The sequence below is a fragment of the Camarhynchus parvulus genome, chromosome 1A (genome assembly GCF_901933205.1).
Source record: "Camarhynchus parvulus chromosome 1A, STF_HiC, whole genome shotgun sequence".
In the NCBI taxonomy this organism is placed as follows: domain Eukaryota; kingdom Metazoa; phylum Chordata; class Aves; order Passeriformes; family Thraupidae; genus Camarhynchus; species Camarhynchus parvulus.
In genome coordinates this window covers 2,485,391-2,512,876 of record NC_044586.1, presented here as the reverse complement: position 1 = coordinate 2,512,876, position 27,486 = coordinate 2,485,391, and the positions used below count along the sequence as shown (strand labels likewise).

At 38.3% G+C, this 27,486-nt stretch overlaps 1 protein-coding gene across 1 annotated transcript in view; it reads left to right on the top strand.

Moving 5' to 3' along the window:
* The window catches only part of PIK3C2G (phosphatidylinositol-4-phosphate 3-kinase catalytic subunit type 2 gamma), a 189,696-nt gene that overhangs the window by 44,783 nt on the left and 117,427 nt on the right, over positions 1 to 27,486 (top strand). Inside the window, exons 10-15 of the mRNA XM_030960249.1 lie at positions 323 to 518; positions 3,200 to 3,322; positions 9,094 to 9,225; positions 16,794 to 16,908; positions 18,245 to 18,375; positions 24,372 to 24,560. Of these exons, the coding sequence (XP_030816109.1) occupies positions 323 to 518; positions 3,200 to 3,322; positions 9,094 to 9,225; positions 16,794 to 16,908; positions 18,245 to 18,375; positions 24,372 to 24,560 (886 nt within the window). The remainder of the gene's footprint in view (positions 1 to 322; positions 519 to 3,199; positions 3,323 to 9,093; positions 9,226 to 16,793; positions 16,909 to 18,244; positions 18,376 to 24,371; positions 24,561 to 27,486) is intronic.

The following is a 27,486-nucleotide window of genomic DNA, read 5'->3' as shown; positions in this document are numbered from 1 at the left end:
CAAAAATTCAAAGACTGAAATGGCATATCTGAGGTACCCAGTAGCTTGCTCTAGTTGAAAATGCTTACTTTGAAAATGCCTTCATTTGAAACTGCCTTAATTTGAAAGCTCTGTAATGAAAGTCTGTTAAGGATACACCAGAAATGAGCTAAGGCCACTTTTAGAAGCACAGATGGCTGATTGGCTTCAGTTGCAGGTTATGTCATTTCAATTAAATTTTATTAGGAAGCATTTCAAAGCCATAACTGATGGTTTAGGATAAATACAGTTCTTCATAAATGCCCTGTTGCTAACCTTTATTTATTCCTCTGTCTCCTCTCAGTGTCAATAGAGGCTGCTGTGACTGAGCTCTCCATGGCCATCTCTCGTCTCATCCATGCCTACAGCAGCAGCTTTGATGCCAATTTCCAGCTTGCCAGCATCCCTAGGAGCCCTTTATGTGCAGGCATCAGCCTGAATTCCCAGCTGAGCTTCACTGTTTGTGCTGCCCATAACATCCCAGAAGCCTGGGTGACCAGGTAGGAGGAGGGCTCGTAAGATGTGTCTTTGACAGAAGTCATTTCTCACAGACACCAGCTCATCTCTGCTGCTTTGGTGGTGGTCCTAAATTAATGCTAGAGACTGTGATGCACACCAAGGGAATTGGTGTGGTGTCAGCAGGACAAGTAACTGGAAGGGTTGGAGGCCAGCTTACCAAGTAAAACAGAGGGATGGTTTTGCCTGAACCCAAGCTCAGTGAGGCTTTCTCAGCAATTTCTGTTCTTGGTTTGTTCCATCCTTGTCATATGACTAAGCACCTGAAGTGGTGATGTCCTTCATAGAAGTGATTGCAAGTGTACCTACTATCAGCATCACAGAGGAAAGCAAAAGAATAGAAATATAGAAATAGAATTTTGATAGAAAAAAGATATAATTATGTAAAAAGCTAATAGAAATATTGTCGTCTACATTGCTCAAATTTGATAAATCTACTTGTCTCATCAAGTAGCTGCTGTTCCTAGTCTAAGCAAAACTGGTGTTCTGCTCTTACTACTCCAATGTGATCAAAGGGGGACAGGTGAGCACAGTGTGGTAACATTATTTTCATGAGTTAAAAAGTTGTTCTCAAAGTTTTTGTTAATTTTCCCATTGCTTCCTTTTTACCTTCAATCCCAAATGACTGTGGGATCATTTGCATTAGACTGTGAGCATGAGGCTATAATGTACTATACAGCATTGTCTGTAATTAGCTATTTAACAAAAATCTGAGGGGCTTTGCAATAGTTGAGGTAATAAAACAGAACTATAATCACTATCCTGATTTCAGATGGCTATACCATTCCCACTGCATTTTATGTTTTACCAGAAAAATGTGATATTGCACATATAGGCCACTGATGACTTCTGTGCTAGGTTGGAGCACACAAAAATGAGAATCTTTCTTCCTCCTGATCCCTCTTTCCAGTGTTTCCAGTATTCATAACTGGCATGGACTTGTTAACATGAACTGCTGCTCTAACACTTGGTTTCCTTAAATTCTTTTTTTGACATTGTTCACATGCATGCTCCCCATTCTTATTTTTCTCCACTGCATAAATTCATGCTGGCAGTTTGCCTTTCCAAAGACCATATTATGATCTTGCAGCTGTGTTCAAATGTATTTTAACATGTGTTTGCATATGTCTATATTCCTGCATATGTATAATGTATAAAATGTATCCTATAAGAAAGTATACACATTATGATATATATTATGTATCAATACTTTTGTTTAAAAAGCTGAACTTAGTAATTTGATTGTATGTAAACCTTTTATTTCCTGAACTATCCTCCAACTCTTTGTAAAGTTTAGACTCTTAGGGGAAGTATTTCCTAGTCCTACAAGGTAATTTTTCCTTCTCTGACTGACACCTCATAGGTACTGCAGACTACAGATAGTTTTCTTTCAATCAAAAAAAAAAAAAAAAGAGAAAAATCCCCCAAATCTGCTGCAATAATTATAAAATATATTACAGTGTTCTGGAAGAGATAAGCCATCATTCTTATAAATAGGGCAAAGTCAGGCACCTTCAATCTGTGACTGCCTCAAATTTCCTGTTCACATTTGACTGTTTCCCATGTTCATCATTCTTGTCCAGAATGAGATCTAAAGCTGAGCCTGGCAGGAAGATCTGGAAGTTACAAGACTAATTAGGAACATTAGTTATTTATAATCTATTTTGACTAATATTTTAAAAGATTTCAGTAAGAGGAATATGAAACAAGAGATAATCCCAGACCTAAATTTCACTCTGAAGCTGCTCGGTTCACTTTCTGAAGGCCAGCACAGAGGGCTTGAATGCTTCTGTGTAAAAATGTATATATTCCCTTGAGTACTGATCTGGTATTTACAGATTGGGAAAAGAAGGTATAAATAGAATCATAGAATACCCTGGGTTGAAAATAACCTATAGATCATCTCATTCCACCCCTGCCATGGGCAGGGACACCTCTGACTATCCCAGGTTGCTCAGAGCTCCTTGGGCGCTGCCAGGGATCCAGGGGCAGCCACAGCTGCTCTGGGCACCTGTGCCAGGGCCTGCCCACCCTCACAGTAAACAATTTCATCCTAATACCCAATCTAACCTACTTCGGTTTAAAGCTTTCCCTTGTCCTATCACTACATTTCCTTGTAAAATATCTCTCCCCAGCCCCCTTTGAGTGATCTAATGTCCCCCTGGAGCCTTTTCCTCTCCAGGCTGAACAAGCCCTGTTCCCTCAGTCTTCCCAGGAGAGGTGCCCCAGCCCTCTGAGCATCTTTGTGTCCCTCCCTGGACCTGCTCTGACAGTTCCATGTCTTTCATGTGCTGGGGGCCCCAGGGCTGGATGCAGTTCTCCAGGTGGGAGATTTCCTGATGACTCTATGATGAGCAAGCACCAACACTTCGCTTATGTCCAAATTTTCATTTACTTCAATAATTTAAAAAAAAATGTAATGTCTCAAAACATGGAACAGGACCCAGGTGTCTTTGAGACCTGTCTTTAATTCAGAACTTTAGGGAAAAAAAAGCCAAAAAACTTTAAAACCCCTCCATGCACACATTACTGTGATATGAATTATTATGGTTCTTTTTCTCATGTAAGGATGGATTTTCATAAGTTCCTGAGTGGTTAATTCAAAATATGCTGTGCTGGACATAGTATATTACAATAAATTAATTTATTTTTTCCTCCTTTTTAGCTACAAAGTTTTCTCTTTTTCCTGTTTACTGACTTATGCTGGGAAGACAATATGTCAAGTGAAGATTTGCAAAAATACTCCAGTTAAAAGGTCCTTCTTTTTCCTGGCTGACTGGAATGAGAAGTAAGTTTTGGTCTGTGTTTGATATATGTTTTTCAGACAGATATTACACATCCAATATTCATTTTAAAAAAAACAAAAGCAACATTTTTTTATGGATGTTCTTCTGAGACAATTAAACTGCACAGAATGCACAGAAACTTAGAGAGATTGGAATGAGAAAGAAATGGGACAGCCAGAGGCCGGGAAATAGGGCTGAGCTAAGTCTGGTCTGACAATAAGCTAAACTGAGCTGGTCTGTGAATAGCTGGTTTGTTCACTGGACGAGTCCAGGAGTGCTGGAACTGAAAGCAGATGGAACCAAAGCCTGTATTTCTGGTCTTTTGAGGAATTCCACCTTTTGGATCTACTTTTAATACATCTGCAATCCAGCTTGAGAATCCACTTTAACTTTTCTTTATGGTCCTTTTTTTACCAAACAAGGTTGTTTGGATTGTTAGGTTGGGGTCTTATTTGTTTATTTGCCTGTTTAACTTTTGGAGGGCTATTTTATTTTGTTGTTTGTTGTTGTGTTTTGGGGTTTTTTTATAAGAAGGATGTGCAGTTTTACAATGAAGAACTTAATTTTAAACTGGCATTTTAGGGTAAAGGCTGCCTGTTACCTGTTTGTCTCACACTCAAATAATATTCATTTAAGGCAATGGCCTGAAAAAAAAAAGCATATTTGCAATAGATGAGAGAGAGATGCACCTTTTTTATGATTTGGTGGTGATACGGAATTCTTTCAGTTTCTTGAGAATGACATGTTTATATTTACAATCTTTGAAATTTTTGGTGTTTTGCATCACTGTTTAGTGTATTCTAAATCTGAAAGCAGCTTGATTACATTAGAATTGAACAGAGGCCACAAGTCTGAAAAAGTTTGGTTTTGGGTTTTTTTCCTAATTACAATTGTAATTGTATGTGTAATTCATAACTTCTGATTGCCTTTTTCTACGACACACAACAGTATCAAACTGGTCAAATGGAAGAAGAGGTTTTCATGTCAAACACATTTATCTTAGTGGAGGGATATAGGAAGATTAGTATGTCAGTGTATGATTAAGAAACAAGAAACAAAATGGCGTGAACTTCTGCTAAGTATCCAAATAAAGCCCTTGATGCCTTCTGAAGGCTGACCTAGAACAGATGCTGGATGGAGTCAAAGAATAAAGCAGGGATTTATTAAAAGGGTCTCCTCCATGGATCCACCTTGGGCAGCACAAGAGCCCAGCCAGGGCTGCACCCAAGATGAACCAAAATGGCCCCAAAATGCACGGCCGGGCACAGGGTCTGTCACTGTGATCAGTTCTGCTCCATTTGCACCTTGCAGTTCATTGTCCCATTCCAGCTTTAGCCCATGCAGTCCCACCCTGCTTGTTTTTCTCTCTCCAGCCCACGGTGTTTGTGCTCTTGGGCTGAGATTTGGATCATTTGTCCTTGGTGCCCAGCTGGAGCAGGAATTGTTTTGTCTTCCTGCTCTGTGCACAGAGCTCACCATCCCCTCATGTGAAGCTCAGACCCACACACTAAAGCAGCACAGAATCTGAAAAATAGAAAAGCTGAAACCTGGGGCATCGGCCTCAACTGTGTCCATAGCATATAAGCATATCCCTCAGTCATTTGTATGATTGGCAAGCAACTGCTATCCTTGTGTTTAAAAAACCATATTATTCCCTTTTCCTCTGTAGGAATTTTCACCTTGTCCAAGTTTCGGTCAAGTAATTTCTTATGGTACATACAGGCAGATAACATTGAAGGGTATGAGGAGGATTATACTTCTTATGAGCAGTTTTGGCTTCTAAAAGGTGGCTAATGCTTTTCTGGAATGCATGTTACAAAACACTGGCTAAAACAAAAGATAGAATGGAAATATCTGAAGCAGAAATTCTGCTCCTCTTGTGTTTCATGAAAATGTAAAGCAATCAGCCTGAAGCTTCAGGTTTTCCATTGAAACTTCTCTCTTGCAAAATCATTATTAAATGTGCACAATTCCATCCAAATCTTACTGGAAAAAGAAGAAATTAAATAGGCAGAACAAATCCTTTCATAGGTCATAGATGCTTATAAGAGGCTCTTAATGTCAGGTCTAGAAGTGTGTGAAACATAATAGCATCAGTTTGTGAGAGCATCTTTTTACTTTCTATTGTTGCTCAATTTAAAAAAAAAATTCAAAATCCATTTCAAATAAATTCTAAAGTAAAAACCCATAAATTTATATCTGTGTGGCAGGATTTTGAATATTTCCCTCAAACATTAAAGGTATTCACATATTTTCTGCCTCTAGTTGATTGACCTAGATTTGTTTAAGTCTCAATACATGAGGGGAGGTTTTTGGACTCCTTGTCTTGAGGTCCAGGCTGAGAATCTGGGGAACCAGGTGTGCCATTATTTTTTGTATGTTTAATGTGTATCCAGAACTGGGTTTTGTGAAAAAATGCTCTTTTTGAGTCAAAATGGAGATGCCAGGTGAGCATTTAAAATCAGCTAGCGGCCTTAAATGGAGAGGAGGTTTAGATTAGATGTTGTTAAGAAATTCTTTACTCTGAGGGTGGGAAGACCCTGGCGCATTTTGCCCAGAGCAGCAAAATGTGCCAGGGTAAAGATTAATGGGGTAAAAGGTCACCAGGAAGAGCATCTGTTACATGAGGAAGTCAGTTATTCTCTATATAGCTATGGATCATTCAGGCCATAAAATAAACCTGGCTTATTCAAACTGAGTTCTTATATTAGGATTGATTTGAACAGGGAAAAAAAAAAAAAAAGGCAAGTAGTGTTTTGGTGATGAGGAGGTCTAGGTAGAGAGCTCCTGCCAAAGACAAGGCTTGCTTTATTCACTCATTTTCATTAATTTAGTTTCTATTTTCAAGTACTTTAACCAGTTAGTGTCTAAACTTCGCCTTGATGAGGTTTTATGTATAAATATAACCCATCTTCTGTTAAAGGCTGTTATCATATTTAACATATCCCAGAATGTTCTCAGAAATGATGGAAATAATTTGATGCCTAAGAAGCTTGCCTTGTGCAGTGCTACTTCTGTTTGTTCTTTTTTGAGAGTATAGTTTTGCTTTAGAACTTGTATATTACCTTCGAAAATGTGTTTGTCTTCTTGATGCAGAGTCCAAACAGGCTGGTACCATTTAATTTATAATGTTAAAGTCCAAATTTGCCCCCCTATTTTCTCATCACTTTAATTTTTTTTTGGTGGCTGAGACCTCTTAGTTATTTTCTTTGGTCTTAGCTGATTGCTCTTGATGTATTAATTTCACCATCTCTTCTTTTTCCATCTTTCATGATTTGTCTTAAACCTACAGACACAAAGTATGGAATTAACATTAAGCCAACCATTCATCACCTCAGATACTTTCTTGGCACTGGTTTTCCCTCTTCTCCCTATTTTGCTTGGCTTGTCTGTTTTGTTTCCATTCTCTCTGGGTTGCCCCAGAGCCTTTCTGTGTTGAGTGCTTTTAGGAAACAAGTTGTATAACTTTATCTGATACCTGTGAATGGCACCTTCTCAGTGAGCAGCTTCTTTGTCTCATTTCTGGCCAGAGTTCCATCTCTTCTTCTTAGTCACCCACTTGGCTCAGCCTCCTACAGTCACAAAGGCTGAGACCAACTGGGTAAATTCAGATAGGCATTAATTAAAGTTCTGTCTTGGTTTTGCATTACAGAAGTGATGTTTTAGGAGAGGCTGTTGGTAGTTTTCTCTGTTTCTGACAAGAAGAACTAATTAGTGATGGCTTTGAGAGTTGATAGTCTGTTGAACTACTAAGAAGCTGTACATGCTCTTGTGTAAAACAAGTGTTAAACATAAAAAAATCGTGGGAAATCTTGGCCAGGAAATCTCAAATTAGCAAACCGAAACTACTACAAGTTCTTAAAAGCAATACAGATATTCCTCTTCTTTGTGTATCATATGTCTCCGGAAGGGAAATTTTGCTCCCCTTTGGCCCATACTTTAACTCTTGGGATGTGTAACTTGTCAGAGTTTCCAGGCTCTTTTCCTGCTAGAAGTAGTGGTGTATGTGTCCTAGGGAAACTCTGGCAAGTGTTTGGTTTCTGTGGTGATGATACTGAGAGTTTTTATTCACTGCTCCAGCTTCAGACAGAGTGTTAACAATTGTCTGTATCACAAAATGCCAACACCAAAATGTCTTGGTGTTTTTCTTACTGTCTCTTCAAAGCATTAATGGTTCTTTAAAGTTAGGTCTGTTAAACATATTTATGTAACAAATGTTGTTGGCTTCTTAGTGAAAAAGGCAGAACAAGTTATTTTTAGCAGGTAAGCCAGTTCAGTTTCCCAATAACTGTTTCTAACTAATTATGAGTAAGGAAGAGTTCATGAGACAGGGAAAGCAAACTTGAAAGCTATAAATAGGGACACGTGGGAAGACAGTTGAGAATTGCTTCTCAATTCTGTTCATGGTAATCAGAAAGAGTGGGAAATGGCTGTCTTGCTTTGTTATTCAAAGAAAGAGGTGTGCAAATTTGCATCATTTCCAAATGTTGGAAGACTGATGATCTGAAGTTTTGACATTAATGCTGATTTGGAGTACTTCAGATTTTCAGCTGAAACCCATCTAATTTCTTCCAGTAGCTTCTCAGCACATTCAAGGAAACTTTTCCAAATCCAATAGAAATTTGATAGATTTGGAACTGGGAGCAAAATCTTATGCTGATTTTTCCTTTCACTATTACCATATCTTACTTCTAGCACTCATAATTCTTACGTTTTACAGGCTAATATACTTTTAAATGCAGTTTTTTACTTTTCCTTGCTGTTTAAGTGTGACTATATCTTTTTAAAATTGCTGAGTTGCATTCTTCTGTCACTCTATTACTCAGATTTATCTTTTAGTCTGTTTTCTTAATCTGCAGTTCATGCAGATCTTTTGTTTTCTTAATGATTATATTATCAATGTGGAATAATCCTTTTAGCTCCTAGCTCCTTATATTGATTTTGTTTATACAGAAAAAAATGTAATTAATTTTACTCTCTGCTTAAGAAATTTGAGCTCCCACTGAATATACCTGGATAAGGCTAGAAAATGATCTGTTCAGGAAAAAGAAAATACAGAATTGTGTGGGTAATTACACGTGTTCTTTCCATACAGCATAAAACTATCTGGCTTATTGGAATAATTCCAAGTTATTATTTTAGATCAGTTTTCATAAACTGTATAAATGAACTGAATGACCAAGCAAGCTAATGGTCAATGCAAAATTGAGATAAATACTGATGAAAACTGAATTTTCTCACTAAAAAATGCAAATCTGTCATTGCTGTTAAGAGAACCTCTGCCTTTAAGTTGTGGTTAAGAAACATCACACCACCAAAGCACACCTGAACAAGAGAATGATTATCATTCAGCAACTCTTGCTTTTTTGAGTGGTGTTTTCCTCTGAAGACACAAGTCAGCAAATAACTGCTGCTTGACAATTCTCCCTTAACAGGCTCCTTATTGTGAAATAGCCTTTCACTGATAAGGTAATTCCAAAGGAAAGTTTAATTAAATTCTTCCTGCCTTTGCCAGCTCTAGTAGTTACCACTGAAGTGAATGAGTTTTTATCTGCCTCTTCTCAAATGCTGTGACTCAGGATAATGGTTGCCAATACTCATCAATGTATTGAAGGGATCTGTCAGTGGCATTTTCCTTCAGAGTGCAACTTCTGTAATTTATAGCTCAGTAGATGCGTTAGAATGTGTAGAAAAATGTAGAAAGAACCCACTTGTTGTAACAATACTCAAATATTTTACTTTTTATTTTTTCTCTTTTCTGGTTTTCTTTTAGGGTCAACTTCCCTCTACGAATAAAGGCTCTTCCAAAGGAAACTATGCTGACAATAAAACTGCTGGGAGTAAACAGTGCCTCTAAAAATACAGAAGTGCTTGCTTGGACATGCTGCCCATTGTATGCAAAAGAGTAAGTTAGGGTTTGTATGACCTTAAGAAAAGACCATTCTTGAGTAGTGCTGGAGAATATAACCTGGGAGAAATATAAAAAGACAAAATTACTCATTTCAGGACCTCCTGTAATAAGACTGAGAGGGTCACTCACAGCAAACTGCTTTGGATGTGCCAGTAAGAGCCATATCCACACGTGTCTTTCCTCCCTTCCTTTCCTCCTTTCCTTTTCTCTCCCTCTCTCTTTTTCCCTCCTTTCCTTCCCTTCACACTTTCCCTATTCTTTCCCTCTTTCCCTCCCTCCTTTTCTAGTTTTAGGTGACTCTTTAACACTTACTTCTTCACAATGGTTGTTTTTTGGGGTTTTTTTTCTGTTTTCACACACTTTCATTCTGCTGAAATTGGGACAGTTAGTGCTGACCACAATGAGCACTTTTTACTCTCCGCACCACTTTAGAAGCTTTCTTCTCTTTTCTAACCACTTCTTTCTGCACAGTACACAATGTAACAGTGGTTTAAAGGTGCTTGTAGTTTGAATGCCTCTGCAGTGAAGTACAAATACCCAAGGTAAATGTTCTGCAGTGCTCTAAATATGTTTCAGTAGCACTGAGACACCTGAATTTAGACTGAGTCTTTGCAGTGTTAGGAATTTTTTATTTGGGCTCCACAGCCCTGCAATACCCTCAGTGCAATAGAGGGATATGTTCAAGCCCCCCAAATTTCTACATTAGCATCAACCTCTAAGCTCTAGCTCTTTCCTTATCTTGAGACATCTTGATCTACTTCTCTACATGGTGGCAATCACCATTCAAAACAAAATAAAACAAAAAATCTGACTGCATGCATTAATTTGCTAAATTTGATAGACCTTGTGTTTCCTTGAGCTTTTAATCTGAGAGGTGTAGGAAATGATTTGGACTGGGATAGATGCTTTTTCCATCTTTTCAGAGAAAATTCAAGGTTACTCTGCTCTTTTGTGACCTAAGTGTGTAGAGCACTTAGCTTGAAGGAAGGAAAGAAGCATGAATCAAATCTCTGCTGCAAGGATTGCTGGGGCAATTTATTAAATTACTTTTCTTTCATAGTTAGCCTTAAGAAGGGCACTTCACTCTTCCATAGTGTATGCATTTATAAAGAAAGCATGAAATGTGTTTAAGACATGATAATTTAGTGAGGGAACACTTACCCCATTTACCTCCAAAGGTTCCTATACAATAATTCTGTTCTTGAGGACCTCAATTAACAATTGTCTGTATCACAAAATGCATATCTTGGTGGTTTTATTCTGGAGGTTTTGTTCTGGTTTTGTTCTGGAGGTTTTCTTCTTTTCCAGCATTCAAGTCCAAAAGGAATGACTTTTGGAAGGCCTGAAAGTCCTCAGCTCCCTGTGAGGTATATTTTTTCATGTATGCCATCAGAGGAAGCACATTGGTTTTTGTTAGGTAGATGCCCACACCACCCTGATGGTTTGAAAATTTTGACTGCAAAATGTCTCTGTTCTTTCCTGGAACACACAATCAGCACAGTGAAGGAGATAGAGGGCCACTTTCCTTTCATTTGCTGTGTAATTGGAGAGATCACTGCTGAAGTGACCCTTCAAAGCAGAAATCAAGGTTGAGTTGTTGCAGGAATGATTTAGGAATAGCATGTTCAACACCCCCTAATCTGATAGCTGTGTCATTTGCAATTACAGTAATTGCTACCACAAAGAAGCCTAAATGCCTTTTTCTCCTTTGGCCAACCACAGCTTCATAGGATTATTCATTCTCTGTGATTTCAATTGACAAACTGGTCTGAAAATGAGAATTGCCCTGAAAATCCCCTAGCTTCTGGAATGCAACTAAACTTTCCAGACTTATTTCAGTAGAGTATTTCTGAACTTGTAAGTATGTACCAAGAAAAGATTTGTACTTCCAGTGTCATGCTAATATGTCAAGAGCACCTTGCATTACTGCAAAGATTATGGTATTAGGGTTTTTAAATAACAAACTCTGTGAATATGTGTAAAGAGATTAAAAGAAATCTGACCAGAAAATCTTTGACAAAACATTTCTAGCTTGGAAAATAACACTTTCTCAAAATAAAACTTTCCTCGGAGGTGAATTTGAGTTCTAAAAAAGTCTTAACATTCTTATGTCTAGAATTTAATTTATTGGGGAAAGGACAGAAATAAGCTCTTTGAAGAAGCCAGCTGCCCTGAGGTATTTGCCTGGGTCATCAAACATCCTGGTTCTAATCCTTGTCCCACTTGGTCTCTTCCCAGGGTCAGTGAAGATAAGGACAGTGTGGTTCTTCTTTTTCTATTCAGATGCTTAATAAAAAGAAAAAATAAGATTGTTTTGTTAAACATTGGAAAAACAAAATAAATGTCAAATATGTTTTTTTAAAATACTGTTCCTCATTTCTGTCCTGTTATATCATTGTCTGATTAAAACCACAGAAATTCTATTCAAAGTTATTTGGCTTATATTAAAGAGAGAAGGACAAAAATTCAGTTTTGTATTACTTAGAATCTGGATCTATTAGGGTAAAAGAACAGTAATTTAAAAGTCTCTGAATTTGCTCCTCTTTGTAAATTTTATATCTAATTTCTCTTTCCAAATAATTATTTTCATTTTATGGTGGTGTCCCTTCTTTGTATCTTAATACTTTATATTTAATTTGAACTGAAGATTAAAAAACATGAACTTAACATGTATACAAATTCTTTTAATTTGTTTCAAGAGGTTTGAAGTTTCTCATGCCTTTGAACACGACCATGTTGAAGTCTCTTGACAGATCCAAGCAGTTATTTGCTGAGAGTTTACCACTCCCATTCTCCTCTAAAAATACTAATCAGATTGGATGAGAAATATATATATATATATATATATATATATATATATATATATATATTTATAAAGAAACAAATCCAGCTCTTTATTTAAAGCATAGTACTTATATTTTATGCTGCAATCTCTACCTGGTCCATTTTGAAGCCACACAATACCTAAAAACATCCTCAAGAATTTTGGCCAGCTTTAGGGTTTTTGTTGCAGCTAAAGACTTGTCAGTGAACAGATGTTTAGCAAATTTGCTTAATATACATTATTTCCTGAATTCTAGTGTTATCTTGCACTCTTGTCACGGTTTTCTTGCAGTGTGCAGATTTATAACATGATTAGCTGCTGGATACACACTGTAGTCTTAGCCAAATGTGTTGGGATTCCTGCTTATCAAACTGACTTCCTGGAAGTATTCTCCAAGCATTGCCTAAATGGAGTTGTTTATTCTAAAATCATTGCCTGTAAGGCAATTTTGTGATTTTATATTTTTGGAACAAAAATTACGAAGCAATCAGGAACATAAATGCAAAAATTTTTTTGAAGTCTGGAATAATTTTGTACTCAATGTAATTATAACTTACAAGTTTATCCTACAAATTTAGGGAAGTTATTTAAACTAGAAACTGTGGGGATGGAGGTTGTAGCCCCTATAAATGTCTGCAGTACATTTAGCATTAATGTGAAATTGTCTCTAGTTTGAAGTTTCTATAACTCTGTAGTATTTGTAATTTTAATAATGGAGTTATTTCACAGTATCATTCCAATGCAGAATTAAGACTGCTTGAGTCATAAGATATGGAAAAGCGTGTTTTGTGTATTTTCGCAGCTTTGCATTTCCTTTAAATTTAACCTCAACTCTCAACTTCTGAGACTTATAATGTCAGGTTTGGGAACACTTACATTATTTTGACACAGTACTTTGTCCTATTTTCCCATTTTATTCAGCCTAAGCAGTAACCCTCCTCTAATGTTATGTACACTTTTGAATGAACACAGGGATAATGAGTGTAGCTGCCTGCTTGCCCAGTAGGTGAGCCATCATATCTGCTTTTCTCAGCCTTGTCAGAGAGTTGACTTCAGACAGCAGCCCTAAATCAGTGCCAGTAGAGCCTTTGATGTTGCATCTGTATCAAGAAGTCTCAGTAGATGCTAGAGGCAGTTCAAAAAGGGTTTGGAAGCCTTTTGTGTGCCAGCCTTCCATTCCTTCACATCAGAAACTGTTACTCTCTTGGGCTGAACAGTTTAGTGATTCAGAACTGATGAACAAACCAGAAATCCATCATTTCGGGGCAGTTGAGGAGTTGCAATGTCCCCCACAGTTCCCCCACGTTGTTCTGGCTTCACTGACTCTACCACAATTTATTTTGGTATTTCTGAATCGGACAAAGCAAGCAGCAAAACTTTCCTCTTGTGGGGAAAGTCTGCCATGCAACTTCAGGGCATAAGGTTGACTTTATCAACTTAGGATAACTTGAGCTGCCTTTAAATAGCAGTGTCATTTTCTGTAGCAAGATGGGAAGGTTATTTTAGCTCCAATAATAAACAAGAGAAGGGAATCTATGTAATTCCAAAATGAATAAATGGCAGTAGGCACAGAGCAGGATGTTCACTTTCTGATCTGCTTGATAGTGAAGTTGTTACATGAAAGCCATTTTCTGCATCTGTGATCATTCTAGGAGTCTTTAAAAGGTCATTGCCCTCACCTCAGGGATGGAAAAACTGGGATGGTAGGTGGATTAGGGAGTGACCTTCCTGAGCTCATCAGCAGAACCAAGTTGCAGAGGGAAGAATCTGTCTGTTCACTAAAGGATATGGTTATCATGCTTATGATGATAATTCTTTCATTTTCTGAATTGATCCTGCACTCTCACCTGCTTCTTTTTCTAAAAATAATGATGCATCTTTTCCCTGTTTCATTCATCTACTTGGCCCCCGTTTTTGTTCCATTTCTGTGTCCAAAAGCTGATTTTTCTGAGGAACATTGAATGTGCTGGTAACACCCCAAAGTTGGCTGGGTGTGCTGGTTTGGGCTGGGGTAGAATTAATTTTCTTCCCAGTGGCTGGTATGGAGCTGTGTTTTGGATTTATGCTGAGCACAGGGTTGATAATGTAGGGATGGTTTTGGTACTGAGCAGGGCTTGCACACAGCCAAGGCCTTTTCTGCTTTTCACGTTGCCCCACTGGCAAGGAAGTTGGGGCTGGCTGGGAGGGGACATGGCCAGGACAGGTGACCCCAACTGACCAGAGGGACATTCCAGACCATGGGACATCATTCTCAGGGTATAAAGTGAGGGGGATAAAGGAGAAAGAGCAGAGACATTTGGAGAGGTGGTTTTGTTTTCCCAAGTCACTGTTACCTGGGCTGGGGCCCTGCTCTTCTGGAGGTGGCTGAGCACCTGCCTGCCCTTGGGAGGAAGTGAATTCCTTGCTTTGCTTTGCTTTTTTTGCATGACTTTTGCTTTCCTATTAAATTTTCTTTATCTCTGAGAAGCCCATCTGCTTTCAACAATTCTTAGTCTTCCTGGACAGTCTTTAGCCACATCTATTTTAGGTGTAAATTAGTTGAAATAATGAGCTTAAGAAAGGTCTCAAACACATCTACAGCAGCTCTGAGGTCTATATTGCTTCTTCTATTTGTCTACACAGGTTTCCCAGGAAAAAAATCCACTGAATGTATTCTTTTTTAAAGGCCCCCATAGTTTTAGAGCACAATATGAAAGTGATTAGCAGTAATGAGAGCTCAAAAGGGTAATTTAGTCTTCATGTTCATTTATTCTCAGCTACTCCTCTCCCTTCTAACAAAAGTGCCAATTAGTTCAAATTATGATGTAAATCTTTGTCAACAAAGGATTAGTTGAAGAGATGCAACTCATTTATTAAAGGTCATCTGAGTACACATCACAGGAAAACCTCTTTGAATCACCATTGATCACTTCCTCATTCACATCAATTACCTAAATGAGAGAGACTTCATATCACACAATTGCTTACTTCCAAGTATCTTGTTCATATCACAGCTCTTTTTCTGCCTCCATTCCCTTGCAAATCCACCTACAGCTGCAAAAAACTTCAGAAAATAACTTTAATCCTCCTGAGCTCTGTTCTCAAAAAAATTAAAGTAAAATGTCTGTGCTAACTACAGAAACAGCTCAAGAAGTGGAAAAGAAAAATTAGTCCTGAATTAGGTTTATACTCATTTATGTTGACTGTAACAGTCACTTTGTGGGAGTTTCTTCAATCTTCTTCAGATGACTTTAAGGAATTTATTTCAATTTGCAATTCAAAAGGTACTTTCTTTACAGCAATGTTGCAAACTCATGCTGGGATCAAATAGTCCATCTGGTGTCTCTTGTACCTCTAACATCTTCCTCCCAGGTGAAGGGTGGGCGTTCAGACCTCATTTACCTGGCTGGCTCTTTCTGCTGCAGTATCTAGTGATTCTCTCAGTTGTTTTGACTGAGCAGTGTTTAAAAAGATCTTAATAAAAATTATTTGTCAGTAAAATAAGAGGTGCTGAACATAATCAAATTTCCAACCGCACTACTCATTAAGATATAGACAAATTAAGGGATAAGCCCAGTGAGTGATATCTTCCTTTATTCAGGTACTGCAATATAAATTTGAGTTGGTTTGTTATGCTTAGGATTTACACCCAAACTTTCTGATTTTATTCAAGTTCTCTAGAGTGGATTGTGCTGCCAAATCAGGCTGGGTTTCTTATCTGCTGGCCACATGCATGCCTGTTTTACTGATAAGACTTTCTTGTGGGTGTAGTGCTAAGACTGGTACTTCAGACCATAACCTTTCATCTGTCCAAAAACTCCATGTGGCACATGTGGTACAAACTATCCCACTCAAACTCCTTTCAGCTCTTTATAGACTCTCATATCATACTTCCCCCTCCCTGCCACCCACACGTGAAATCAGCAAGGATCCCTTATGGATGCAGTAGGATAGCCATGAGTTTCTTCTTTTTGTGGAATAAATATGCTGCCCTCCACCTTTTACAGTGTATCGATGCTTCACAGTTTTTACCATATTTTCCCTCAAAATTAAATCTTGGGACAGAAATATTGTATTATCCTTATTTTTACACCTGGCTTAAAGGGCCACACAAGAAGCCAGTGGTAAAGTGCAGAGCTGACTCAGAATGTCTTGGCAGAGGGATTTTTTTCATGAACCCCGCAAGTGCAGAGATGCTGCCACTAGGATGCAACCTCTGCTGTGGCATTCACATTCTCTGAAAAAATTCCTTTGCCCAGGATTTTGCTCCTGGGAAGATGAGAAGCCTCAGAGAAAAGGGAAACAATTCTTATCTCATTTGCTTCTCCTGTGTTGTACTCACATGTGGAATGTGTTTGGAGATTGTTTACCCACAGGTGATTGTTTCATTGGATTCTGCTGTGAGTTGTTTTGACTCTTTGGCCAATCAGGGTCAAGCTGTGTCAGACTCTGGAAAGAGTCAAGAGTTTTCATTATTATCTTTTAGCATTCTGTAAGTATTCTTTCTGTATTCTTTAGTATAGTATAGTATTCTTTAATATAATATAGTATACTAAAGTAATAAATTAGCGTTCTGTTAAGATCGAGTCAGATGCATCATTCCTGCAAATACAATACTGGCTGAGGCCAGATTTGTACTATTCACATAAAGATAAAGGGTTTGCTCTCCTTTTGCTTGTCCTTTGAGCTCTACAATTCCATGTCTTCAGTGGGATGTCAGTGATTACCAGTGCACTGTTTCTCCCTGTGTTTCCTGCAGGAGGCTGATCCATGGAACGGTGCTCCTCAGCCTGGCGCCGTGCAGCACACTCCCCACAGCAGTGATCACCCCGGGCATCTGCAGCACTGGGACACCAACCTCAGCCACCCTGCAGGTGAGGAAGCCAGAAAGGAAAGCAAAGGCTTGTTTTCTAGCAAAGTGCAAGGAAAAGGGGTGTTCCCACAGCTCATCCAGACCACCCAAACTCAAAATCCAATTTCCATTACAGCCACTCAAAGAATTACATCAGGTCTGCGCAGTGGTTTTGTCACCTTTCCAGGCTGAGTTAGCAACTGGGTATTTCAAGGACAAAACCAATTGTTTTCTGTATTTAAAAATGCTAATGTCTGTTAGCAAATGAAATGTAAAAGCAGATAATACAGATAAATGAGCCTGGCCTAAAAATAACCTTGTTTTAACAGACAAGTAAATGGAGATTTTCCAGGCTGAGGAGTTCAGTCAAAAGACCATGCCTTAAAATAGTTCCCCCTATTAATAATTCAGGGAAGTCAAGACAGTAAATGGCTATTAATTTTTATATTAATTTATATCTACTGAAAGACATGAAATAGGATTTCTCATTCTGCCCCCCCTCATTTTCAGTTATTCCCAGCCATATAGTAGTATCACAATTTGTGAGCATGCTGGAAATGTTGTAAATATATATTTTATAGAAAATCTAGGCTTGGGTTGGAAGAGACCTTAAAGATCATCCAGTTTTCTGAGTGAATATTTACATTAAAAATTAGATAGAGATAAGATGTTTCGGTGTGCATTAATAGACCAAAGTTGGATGCAAATTGAGTTGAATTTTGAAGAATAATCTGAATTTTCAGATAAGTCTACTCAGATTATTATGTACCTCAAGCTTTGTAGTTTTGGTTGAACGTTTGCTTTCTCCGTACCTTAAAAATATTATCCTTAATTTCTGACAGGCATACGTAAGAATGGAAAATTGCTAGATGCTGTACAATATATTTATAAATCGAACATCCAGAAGAGAAATCAGGAATCTGATTTCCATCTCTTGCAGTGACAAGCTGCACATCAGAAATGGCCTTACTTTTCAATAAACAAAATAAACCTACATTAATGAAAGGTTTCCATTTGAGAATCATCTTATTAAAAAAAAAAGAAAGAAGGCAAAAAGTAAGAACTTGCTTCAGTTTTGACCTTATGCAGTTCTAGTAAGATTGTAATATGGTGGCTGAAATTTTCCCAGGAAAGTTAGGTTCCACTGATTTCTGTGGATGGAATTTATCACCAAAACTTTCAAATAACATATTAGATACAGTGAGCATCCTCAAATAATTACCCTCCCCTCTTTTTGTCATACTTTGTATACTCCCTGTATAAATCCAAGATATCATTTATTGACACATGTATTTGGAGATTACACATTGCTAAAAGCCTTCTCTTTCTTTTTTCTCTTTGTGTTTTTTTAAATAAAGATTGACTTCCCAGAAGCTGATTTGGAGTTCATTAAACCTGAACCTGAAGAAAGAAGAGGTGATCTTGTAGAGCCAACCCAAGAGTGCCTGAAGCACATTGCAAGACTTTCACAGAGGCACTCTCTCTTGCTGTAAGTTGTTCCCACCTCACCCTGCTGGTTCTTGCTGAGCTGTACCTACTCTATCAATCACAATTAAATGTATCCAATTTGTTAAAAACAAAATTTTCATCTGAAGGAGCCTAGCGTGGCTGATTTGAGAAGTAACACCTCTAAATGAAAGAATAGATCACAGCAAGGCCTAATAAGGCCCTGGAGGTGGCAGTGTATTTTATCAGTTTAGAAAAGGATTGTTTTTCCCTTTCTATTACTATATCTTTTCATGTCTTTAAGGCAAGAAACTAATTTTTCATTCAAAACATAAGATTTTCAGGTAATGCAGTGCATCTGTATCAGTACCAGCAAGAACACCTTTAGGTCCTATGGAAATCAGCCTCCTTTATTAAACACTCCAACTTCAGATGGAGCTGTGAAATGGCCTTTGAAAAAACCTCTTTCAGGTTATAAGCAAGGAAAGAAGTATGGAAAGTTCAGCTTCCACAGAAGGTGGATAAAGACACAGTGGTACAAAACACACTCCAAACTGAGGTAGATTAGTATGCTCTGCTACATGAGTGTTGTACTACCAATTAGGATTATGTACTGCATAAAGTAATTTTGGGTGTAATCAGAGTGGAATTTGGAACACAGGTGCTCACAGAGAGCCATTATACTAATGGCAGTTAATTGTGTGAATTAATCCTCCATCAAAGGTCAAAAGGTGCATTAGTTCTGCAATAGCTAAACAACTTAATTCAGCACTCTCAGTGGGATATGATCTATCTGTTAAGAAGATTTTTCTGTGCTGATTTCTATGTTGGTGGTTTGGGGGTTTTTAAAATTAATTTATTTTTAAAAAGTGTTGTGTTTTATGTTTAACTCAACTTTTACAAAGACAGACAAAATGTAAAATTATTTTTATTAACCAGGGGATCTGTGATTTGAAGTTTCGTTATTCTGTTTTAAAATGTGAATGGGATGTCAGTATTTTATTATGAAGAGCCACAGTGGCAGTGAAATTTCCACCTGCAAAATATGCTTTAGAATGATTTAGGGAACTTCAAACCCACTGCCTGTGACCTCTGTTACCATGGCAAAAATATAGTTTGGTAAGAAGGAATAAGATCATTAAGGAATTAGCAAAGTACAAAGTAATTTGTCAAAGGGGACAGCTCATGCACTTTCTCTGCTGCTTAAAACCTTGATGTCCATTTTGTTGAGAATGCTGCATGGTTCTTGTCTTCAGGAAGGACACAGTAGATGTGGAAGGTGTGCAGAGAGGGGCAGCAAATATTATGAAAGGACTTAAGCTTCTCTTTGACCAAGAGAAGCTAAAAAGGCTGAGACTATCGCTTGGAGAGAAGACTAGAGAATGTCTGTGTATGTACAATTAAATTTTGTAAAATCATGATGGTGATAGAAAAGGTAAATGCCTCATCAAATCCTACAGTATTTGAACTTAGGGACATTCAATGAAATGAATGGGAAATCAATTCCCAACAAATGGAATTAAGTGCTTCTTTAGACGGTCAGTGGTGAGCTTTTAAAGTCTGTCACAAAGCTGTGAAGGCAGATGACAACATCACCACATTTGTGAAGGCTAAACACAAATTCATGGATAAGAGGTTCATGGATAGGTTTCACAAAGGACCAGCAAAGGGTCCATCCTGTAACATCCCTAATACAGCAATTTTGGGTTCTGTGGGAATATGAAGGGAAGAAACCACTGAAAGGCACCAGTTTGGAGTTTAGGCTGTGCTAAATTCAGATCCTTGGAGGAAAGGCAGTGGTAATCCTGTGTTTTCCCATAGTTTCCATAGTTTGTTGTTTTCTGTTCTCCTGTTTTACAGGCAAAGCTGGTCTAGTAAATGAATCATCAGGGGAAGGGTAACATATCTGGGGTTTGAATGAAGCAATTCCATTTTTTGGTACTTTGTTATTCCAGAGGATCTGTCAGCCTGTAAATTTTGTTGTATCTGTATCAGAGGAATTCTTTTAACCTTTCTCATTCACGAAATACTTTCTCTTAAAAAAATTGTAGCATGTTTGTATCCCAACACATAATTGCCATGATATCTGAAGATTTCTTCTTTTCTTTTTTACCATATGTCAAGAAAAAGAGAGGAGTCTAGGCAGCTTTTTTAGTGGCAGTATCACTCTGTGATGATGCTTCAGGCTTACAAGCCTCAAATATGACTTTGAAATGAGTAGGTGTCTGTGTCAGAGCATACAAGAAACCTTTCTCAGTCTGTCAGGATCCTTCTGTTCATTCTACTGCAAGCAGAGGGAATAGCTGAATGGACAGAGAACTCTTAAACCAGTGGTAGAAAAGGAAGAAACAGTGGTTAAAACCAGACAGCTGCATGCTTGTTGAATCCAACAGTGTTATAATTCCAACACTGCCACAAAACTGACAGCACAGACAGCCGGATTCTGTTCCTCCTCTCTGCAGGGTCACGATCTAAGTCTGCTGCTGGAATAGATGCAAATACAATATGTATTTTTATATATAGTCTCTAAAAATTGATTGTCCCTGTAGCTGTGCTTAGTCTATCCAGTAGCTGGACCCAGCTCTCCCTGCTCTCTCCAGCTGCTGACACCCTCAGCATAAAATAAACACACAAAACACATAAAAACCCTCAAGGTCCACAGCTACACCAAGCTGGTTGCTGGTGCTTTGGCCTCTTCCTGGTACATGGATGTGTGTCTGTCCCAGATATGTGCTCCTCCCAGCAGCTCAGGCCCTTGACTTTCTGGTAGGTGGCTCAGACCACTGGTCCCTGTGGCCAGCTCTTCCAATCTCATCCAGTCTCCCAGATGTTGATTAATGAAGGTGTTTTTGAGTGGGAATGAAGGAAATGAATGTACCCACGTGGCTCTTGTACTCCTCACAGCCCCTGACTCTGATCTTTGGCATCACCAAGCCAGACCAGAGAGAGCCAAGAGGAGAGATCGTGAGTTTCTGCCAGCTGCTTTGGCTGACCTGCGAACATTTCAGATGTGAGCTTCTGATTCCTTTTAGGATTACTGTGTTTGAAATACGAGCCCCAGAAAACTCTGCATCTGAGATTAAGGCTGCTCTTTGAGCCTGATGCAGCCTGCTTGCACAGTGTGTCCCAGTGAAGGGATGGCAGACTGGTTTGAAGCCAGGATCATGCCAGTCTGGTGTCTTACATCTTCATTTTCTTCATTCATTATTTTCCTTCTACCTTTCCTTCTCTCTCTTCCAGCTTCCCTTTTCTTTTTGGCCACTTGCCTGGAAAGGATCTAGTTTGCTTATCAGTGGTCACAAAAATCCTGTAATGAGGTGGGATTAGATCTACTTCCAGCTGGCTGAATAGTGGAAGAGGTTTTTTCCTAGTCTGTCCATGGAAGAGAAACTGTAAAGTGAAAATCAGTGCTGGGGGACAGAAATTCTCATTTGCTATTTTTGCTGCTCTCTCCTCTTTTTGCCTTTTGTCTTGTTCTCCTTTAGTACTGAAAGTGAACAAAAAAAGCAGATCAGAAGCATTTAAACCCATTTTTGGCTCTTTCTTCCTCCCAACAAAAAAGTAAAAACACCAGCTAACAAAGCCTTCAGAGAAGCTGTTTTCTTCATTTAGTTAAAGGGATTAATCAAATCCTAAACAGAAAACTACTGAATTATTTAGGTTCTAAGGTATTTTGGTCTTATTCATGTTAAGCAGAAGGCTATATATTTTAATATATACCTCACATGGAGGGAAATTTAGATACACCTAAATAGATAGGTGTACCTATTTAGAGACACCTAAATAGATACACCACCTAAAAAACCATAAACTTAACTTTTATCAAAAAAGAGGTTTAAATAGCATCTTAACCCTACTGAGACAAAGAAATGCCCTTATTTGCTTAACAATCTACAGATCCTATATGTATGCAAAATATTGTTACCATCTTAAATGTCTTATTAAATGTTTATATAAACTTTGTTTCAACTAAGAAACTTAAAACTTAAGACACTCCTGCCCCACCCACCCTTCATTTCATCTCTGATCTTTAAAGCATGCAAAGAGAAAATGGCATTGCCTCTGAGTAAGGTCAGAGGGAGAAATCTGTTATTTAGAAAACATGATACAAGGATTGATTTCTTATCACCCTTTGCAAGCTCAGTAGAAGCTTTAGCTCCTTCAACCTGAACAACAGACTGTCTAGTTTGGAGGATGCTGTTTGAAAGCTGAAATCTCTGCTTAAAGTTAGCATTTGAAAGAGGTCCTTTAGCTGAGCTGTCCTGCAGAATGTCATCCAAATGCAAAAGATAACCAGACAGGCAATGAAGTTTTAGGCCTGCTTTTATCTCTTTTTCTCTGTGTGACTTTTCACATGATCACAAAGGCATCTATCCATTGTCACAGAAGACATGCTATGAATTCTGGAGTTGTTTCTTGAAGTCATTACCAAAATGACACTTCTCCTGAGCTGCTTACTGAAAGTCAGGATTGGTATCACAGTTAAGTTCATCTTCTGCATACATTTATGATCTTCTTCTCCTAAAGGGAAGAAATTAGCATTCAGTAAGGAAAAAACATGCCCATATTTGTGCTGCTGCTCTCTGTTCCTAAACACTTGGCAATTCAAAATTGCAAAGGAAAAAAAAGTTCTCAAGTGCCTACAGAGCCAAAGGAACTCATTTCTATGAGCTGTGAATGACACAATCTTGACAGTTAGAGTGGGGCTAGAATTTTTTTTGGCTAAGAATGTCCCAAAACATTGCAAATAGAAGGAAGACAACCTTGGAAAAAATGTAAACACTTGGATTTTGAGCCCTGTTTACACATCTGGATAATTAAATGCTTGTCTGGAAGCAAACTATTTACTTACTGCCTTCTCCTAGATCGCTCACACCTCATTCTGAAATGTTTAGATTTTTTTAAAGTCACAATTGTTTTATGCTATTAACTAGCTGCATCACCAGCCTGGTCAAATATGACCAAGAAAACCAATGTTCTTCTTGATTTGAGTAATTATTTGTATGAACTGGAGATCAGTTTGCTCTTTCTCTCAAACTCTCAAAAAGAGTTTGCTTTTGAAGGCTCTGATATCAAATTAAGGCTGTTGTCTGAGCTTGTCTCTCCAGGGAAATTTATTTTCCTGTTTTCTGATGTGTCAGAACCTGAGATTTAATATACATGAGGCAAAGACATCTGAATTGTTGACAAATCAGATGATATAAGGGAGAAATTATTGTGCTGTGGTGAAATATGGTGTGATGACTGACCATTTTATCAATATGACATTTAGATATGTAATATCTCTGTGAGGAGTTTGGTATATTGCATCTTATTGCATCTTTTTTTTTTTTTTGTGAAACATGGGAAGCTAGAATTTTCAAACAAATATAGAAGTTGTTGGGAGCTTTTCTTTCCTTTTCTGAACTCATATCAGCACTAGGGATAATCACACTCTGCATGTGTGTACCTGTGCTCATGTTTTGTATATGTTCATAGATGTGCCTAAACGTTATTTTAAAAGCAAATATGTTAAAAATAGATACGCCTGCATTAAAGAGGCAAAGCAAGGGTAGGAATGAAAGCTATGACTTGCAGTGTTGTGTGTCTGGTTCTGAAAGTTAGAGATGATTTGTAGCAGATAGGTGTAACAATAACTTACTCAGTGACAACTGTACCTTCTTTGTCAAAAAAACTCCAAACCCCAACCAGTAAAAACAAACAAATAACACCAACAATAGAGACAGCAGAGAAGAAAATTGAAAGGGCTTGGAATGTGAAATAATCATATCATATATATATATATATATATATATATCTGTGTGTGTCTTTTGACACTTCATTTTTATATGACCTAAGGCTGACAGATCCAGAATATAAGTATCACTTTTCTTATAAAAGCTGGTCTGCAGAAAATTATATCCTACCCAAAGGAAAACATGTACTTAGCTGAAAAGCAGTGTACTGTGTGACTTGGCCCCTCTGCACAATAAAGTTTGTTGCTACACAAAGCTTCAGGTGGTTTTAATTTCAAACTGAAATTTTAATCTTCTTTTCCAGACTCTCAGAGCAACAGAGAAGAATCTTGTGGTTTTATCGCTACTCCTGCAATAACCAGAACTGCTCCCTTCCTCTGGTGCTGGGCAGTGCACCCAGCTGGGACAGAACCACTGTGTCAGAAATGTATGCCCTGCTGAGGGCTTGGAGGTTTTCTCACCCTCTGCAGGCACTTGGGCTGCTGACTTTCAGGTAAGGGAGAATCACCAGGTAGGAAATTTAGGATGAACGGGAGGATCGTGTGCTGGTTCATTCAGTGCTGCTGTTTGCTCAGCACCCTGTCCAGTTTGGTGCACTGGCTGTGCTTTCCTTTCTCTTTGGGCCAAAGTGAAAATGGAGTTGCAGCTCTTGCCATGACCTTGAGTGTGCCAACCATGTCATTTTAGCTGAGAAGGTTATTGTCACCTCTTTTAATGAAGGGATAGGACCATCTTTGGGCTAAGAACGATTTATGCTCAGATAAACATCACTCTTAGAGGCTGTGAGATTTTAGAGGAGCAGGCAGTTGGTTATAGCTCAAAATAGTCACAAGTTCTTTGTTACAAGGTAATATAGAACCTTCTAATCTAATAGACAATTGTCACAGAATTTATTTTGCTTTTCTAACCTATCAGCTTTACTTAATTTTGCTGCACTGTGGATACTTTTGTCCAACAGGCTTCCGTCTCACATGCACACAGATGCTTCTATTATAACTTCTAAACTCTTAACTTACTCTGTACAGTTACACCCCTACATTATAAACCCTTAAGCATCTTATCAATACATTTTCTAACTTTCTTAAGGTATATTCTTTCTTACAACTATAGAAACGTAAGTTCTTGATTTTTCTGCTTAATGTCTGTGTGTTGTACTTTTACATCAATCCATGCTTCTTCCAAAGCTGCAGATCAAATTCTTCAGTGTCTATGGAAGTTTCTGTTTTTCCAATTCCCACAGGAAAGTAATGATAAACGGGAGGATCATGTGCTGGTTCATTCAGTGCTGCTGTTTGCTCAGTGCCTGTCCAGGTTTGGTGCACTGGCTGTGCTTTTCTTTCTCCCTGGGCCAAAGTGAAAATGGAGTTGCAGCTCTTGCCCTGACCTTGAGTGTGCCAGCCATGTCTGCTTGGCTGAGAAGGTTTTCTATTTCTCTATTTTTCTATTTCCTTATTTCTCTCTATGTATTTTCTATGAAAAGAGTATTTCATTCTCTAGAACAGATTCAAGCAGTTTCTGGTAACAGGTGATCAGTCAAACACTTAGCACTTACACAGCACTCAATAACTTCAAACTACTCAACAGGCAGGAGGTGAATAATGGGAGATAAGGAGGACTGAAATATATCTCTGGATTATACAGTAATCTATGTAAATACATACAGTCCCAAGTGTAACCTATCTTTCTGAAGCAGATTGGATGGAACTTTGAAGTCAGTCGAATAATTTCTGTTGTGGTGCCTTGTGTTCCACCCCCACTGGGGGCTGATTGTTTGTCAGGACACTTGCCTGATGCTGGAGATAGCCCTTCCATGATGGAACAGAGATGTCAGGGGACAGAATCTGTGTCAGCAGCTACATTCCCTCCAAAAACTTGGGAGGTATTCTGCATTAAGTGACCTGTAAAAGCATTACACATGCAGATGAAATGCTTGAGCAAATTTGTTTTATCAAGCCATTGCTTGTCTAGGGTAAGCACAAGCTGCATCAGTTTTGCAATCTCAGTTTCATGCTCTACCTTTGGGAAAAAAAAATAAACCTCCTCTAAAGCTTTACTTGGGAAATATACTGTGACTTGAAACACTTACTGCCAGAATATTAAAAATAGACCTTTAATAATCAAAAACTGATTATTTTCTCTGGATGCAATTTGCTAATACTTGTATCCCAGGTTTCTCTCTGAACTATTAGCAGATTCACATGTTTGCATGCATGTCTTTTTTATGTGTAGCGGGAATGGTGGAAGCAAAGCTCCTGACAGATCAGATTCTGGAGCATAATATTGTTATATATCATTATTAAATTATTTGGATCCAATTCTAATTTATAAAAGATCCATGTAGAAAGGAGTATATGGGCAGTGTGTTGTCTTCCAGACTTCAGAGTAGAAAGATATTTGACAGGGTTTGTCAGAGCGTGCCAGGCTTTTAGATCAGACCTTTTGCCCCATTTTGTTTCTGTGTCTGGGTGGCATTTCTGCAAATGAAGATCTTGATTGTTCTTTGAAGATACAGCTCTGCACGAGGGTGTGGTGCAGAATATCAGCCCTTTCAGGTGCTTCAGAGAGTATTTAATATTAGTCTGTCCCTCAACTTCTCAGTGTGCATCAGCTGCACACATTACTCACTCTGGCTACACAAAGATTGCTGGCATGGAAAGGAGGGGAAAATGTCACCACTTTGTCCCTCTTGTGCCACCATGGGGAGTGGCTGGCACCTGCAGCTGTGCCAAAGAACAAGCACTTCTCTCCTGATCAGGATCTGAGATGCCTTGTCCCTTTAGTTTCTCACAGAAGATAATATCAATACAGTCTTTTTGCTTCATGGTATTACTGCAGAAAGTTTTGCATCACAGAACAAATCCTCTTAGGAAAAAAAATCTGTCCTCCTTATATCCACAATATCTTGTTGGTGCATGAGCAGCTGGGAAGCTAACCTTCAGAAACACAGAGATTACATTTCCTTAAAGATGCCTCGTTTCAAACCTGTCTGGGTCACTGATTGAACTGCTGAGACACTTGGATACATGCAAATTGAGAGAGTGGGTTGAAGGAGAGGAGTACTTTCCATATAAATGCATTTCTGAGGTTTCTTCTCTTAGTTCTCTATTTCTCAGTTTTCTATCATTTTGAGAAAAGTACAGTAACACTGGCTAGGGTCCAACCTTCCTTCCCCCTTACCCTCACTGACTTTGGATCACAGGCTCTCTAACTGAGCTGGTTTTGAACATTCATTCAACTCCATCCCATTTTATGTTTGGCATTGACAACTCATCAACTCAGTTCCTCACTTCTATCATCCAGGAAACAGCTCTCTGATTTCTTGTGATTGCTAAGACACGGCTGAAAGATCCAAGTTCATATAAAACATGAGCAGAATATAAAATAAATTCTCTCCATATATTCTTGTCTATTTTAAGGAC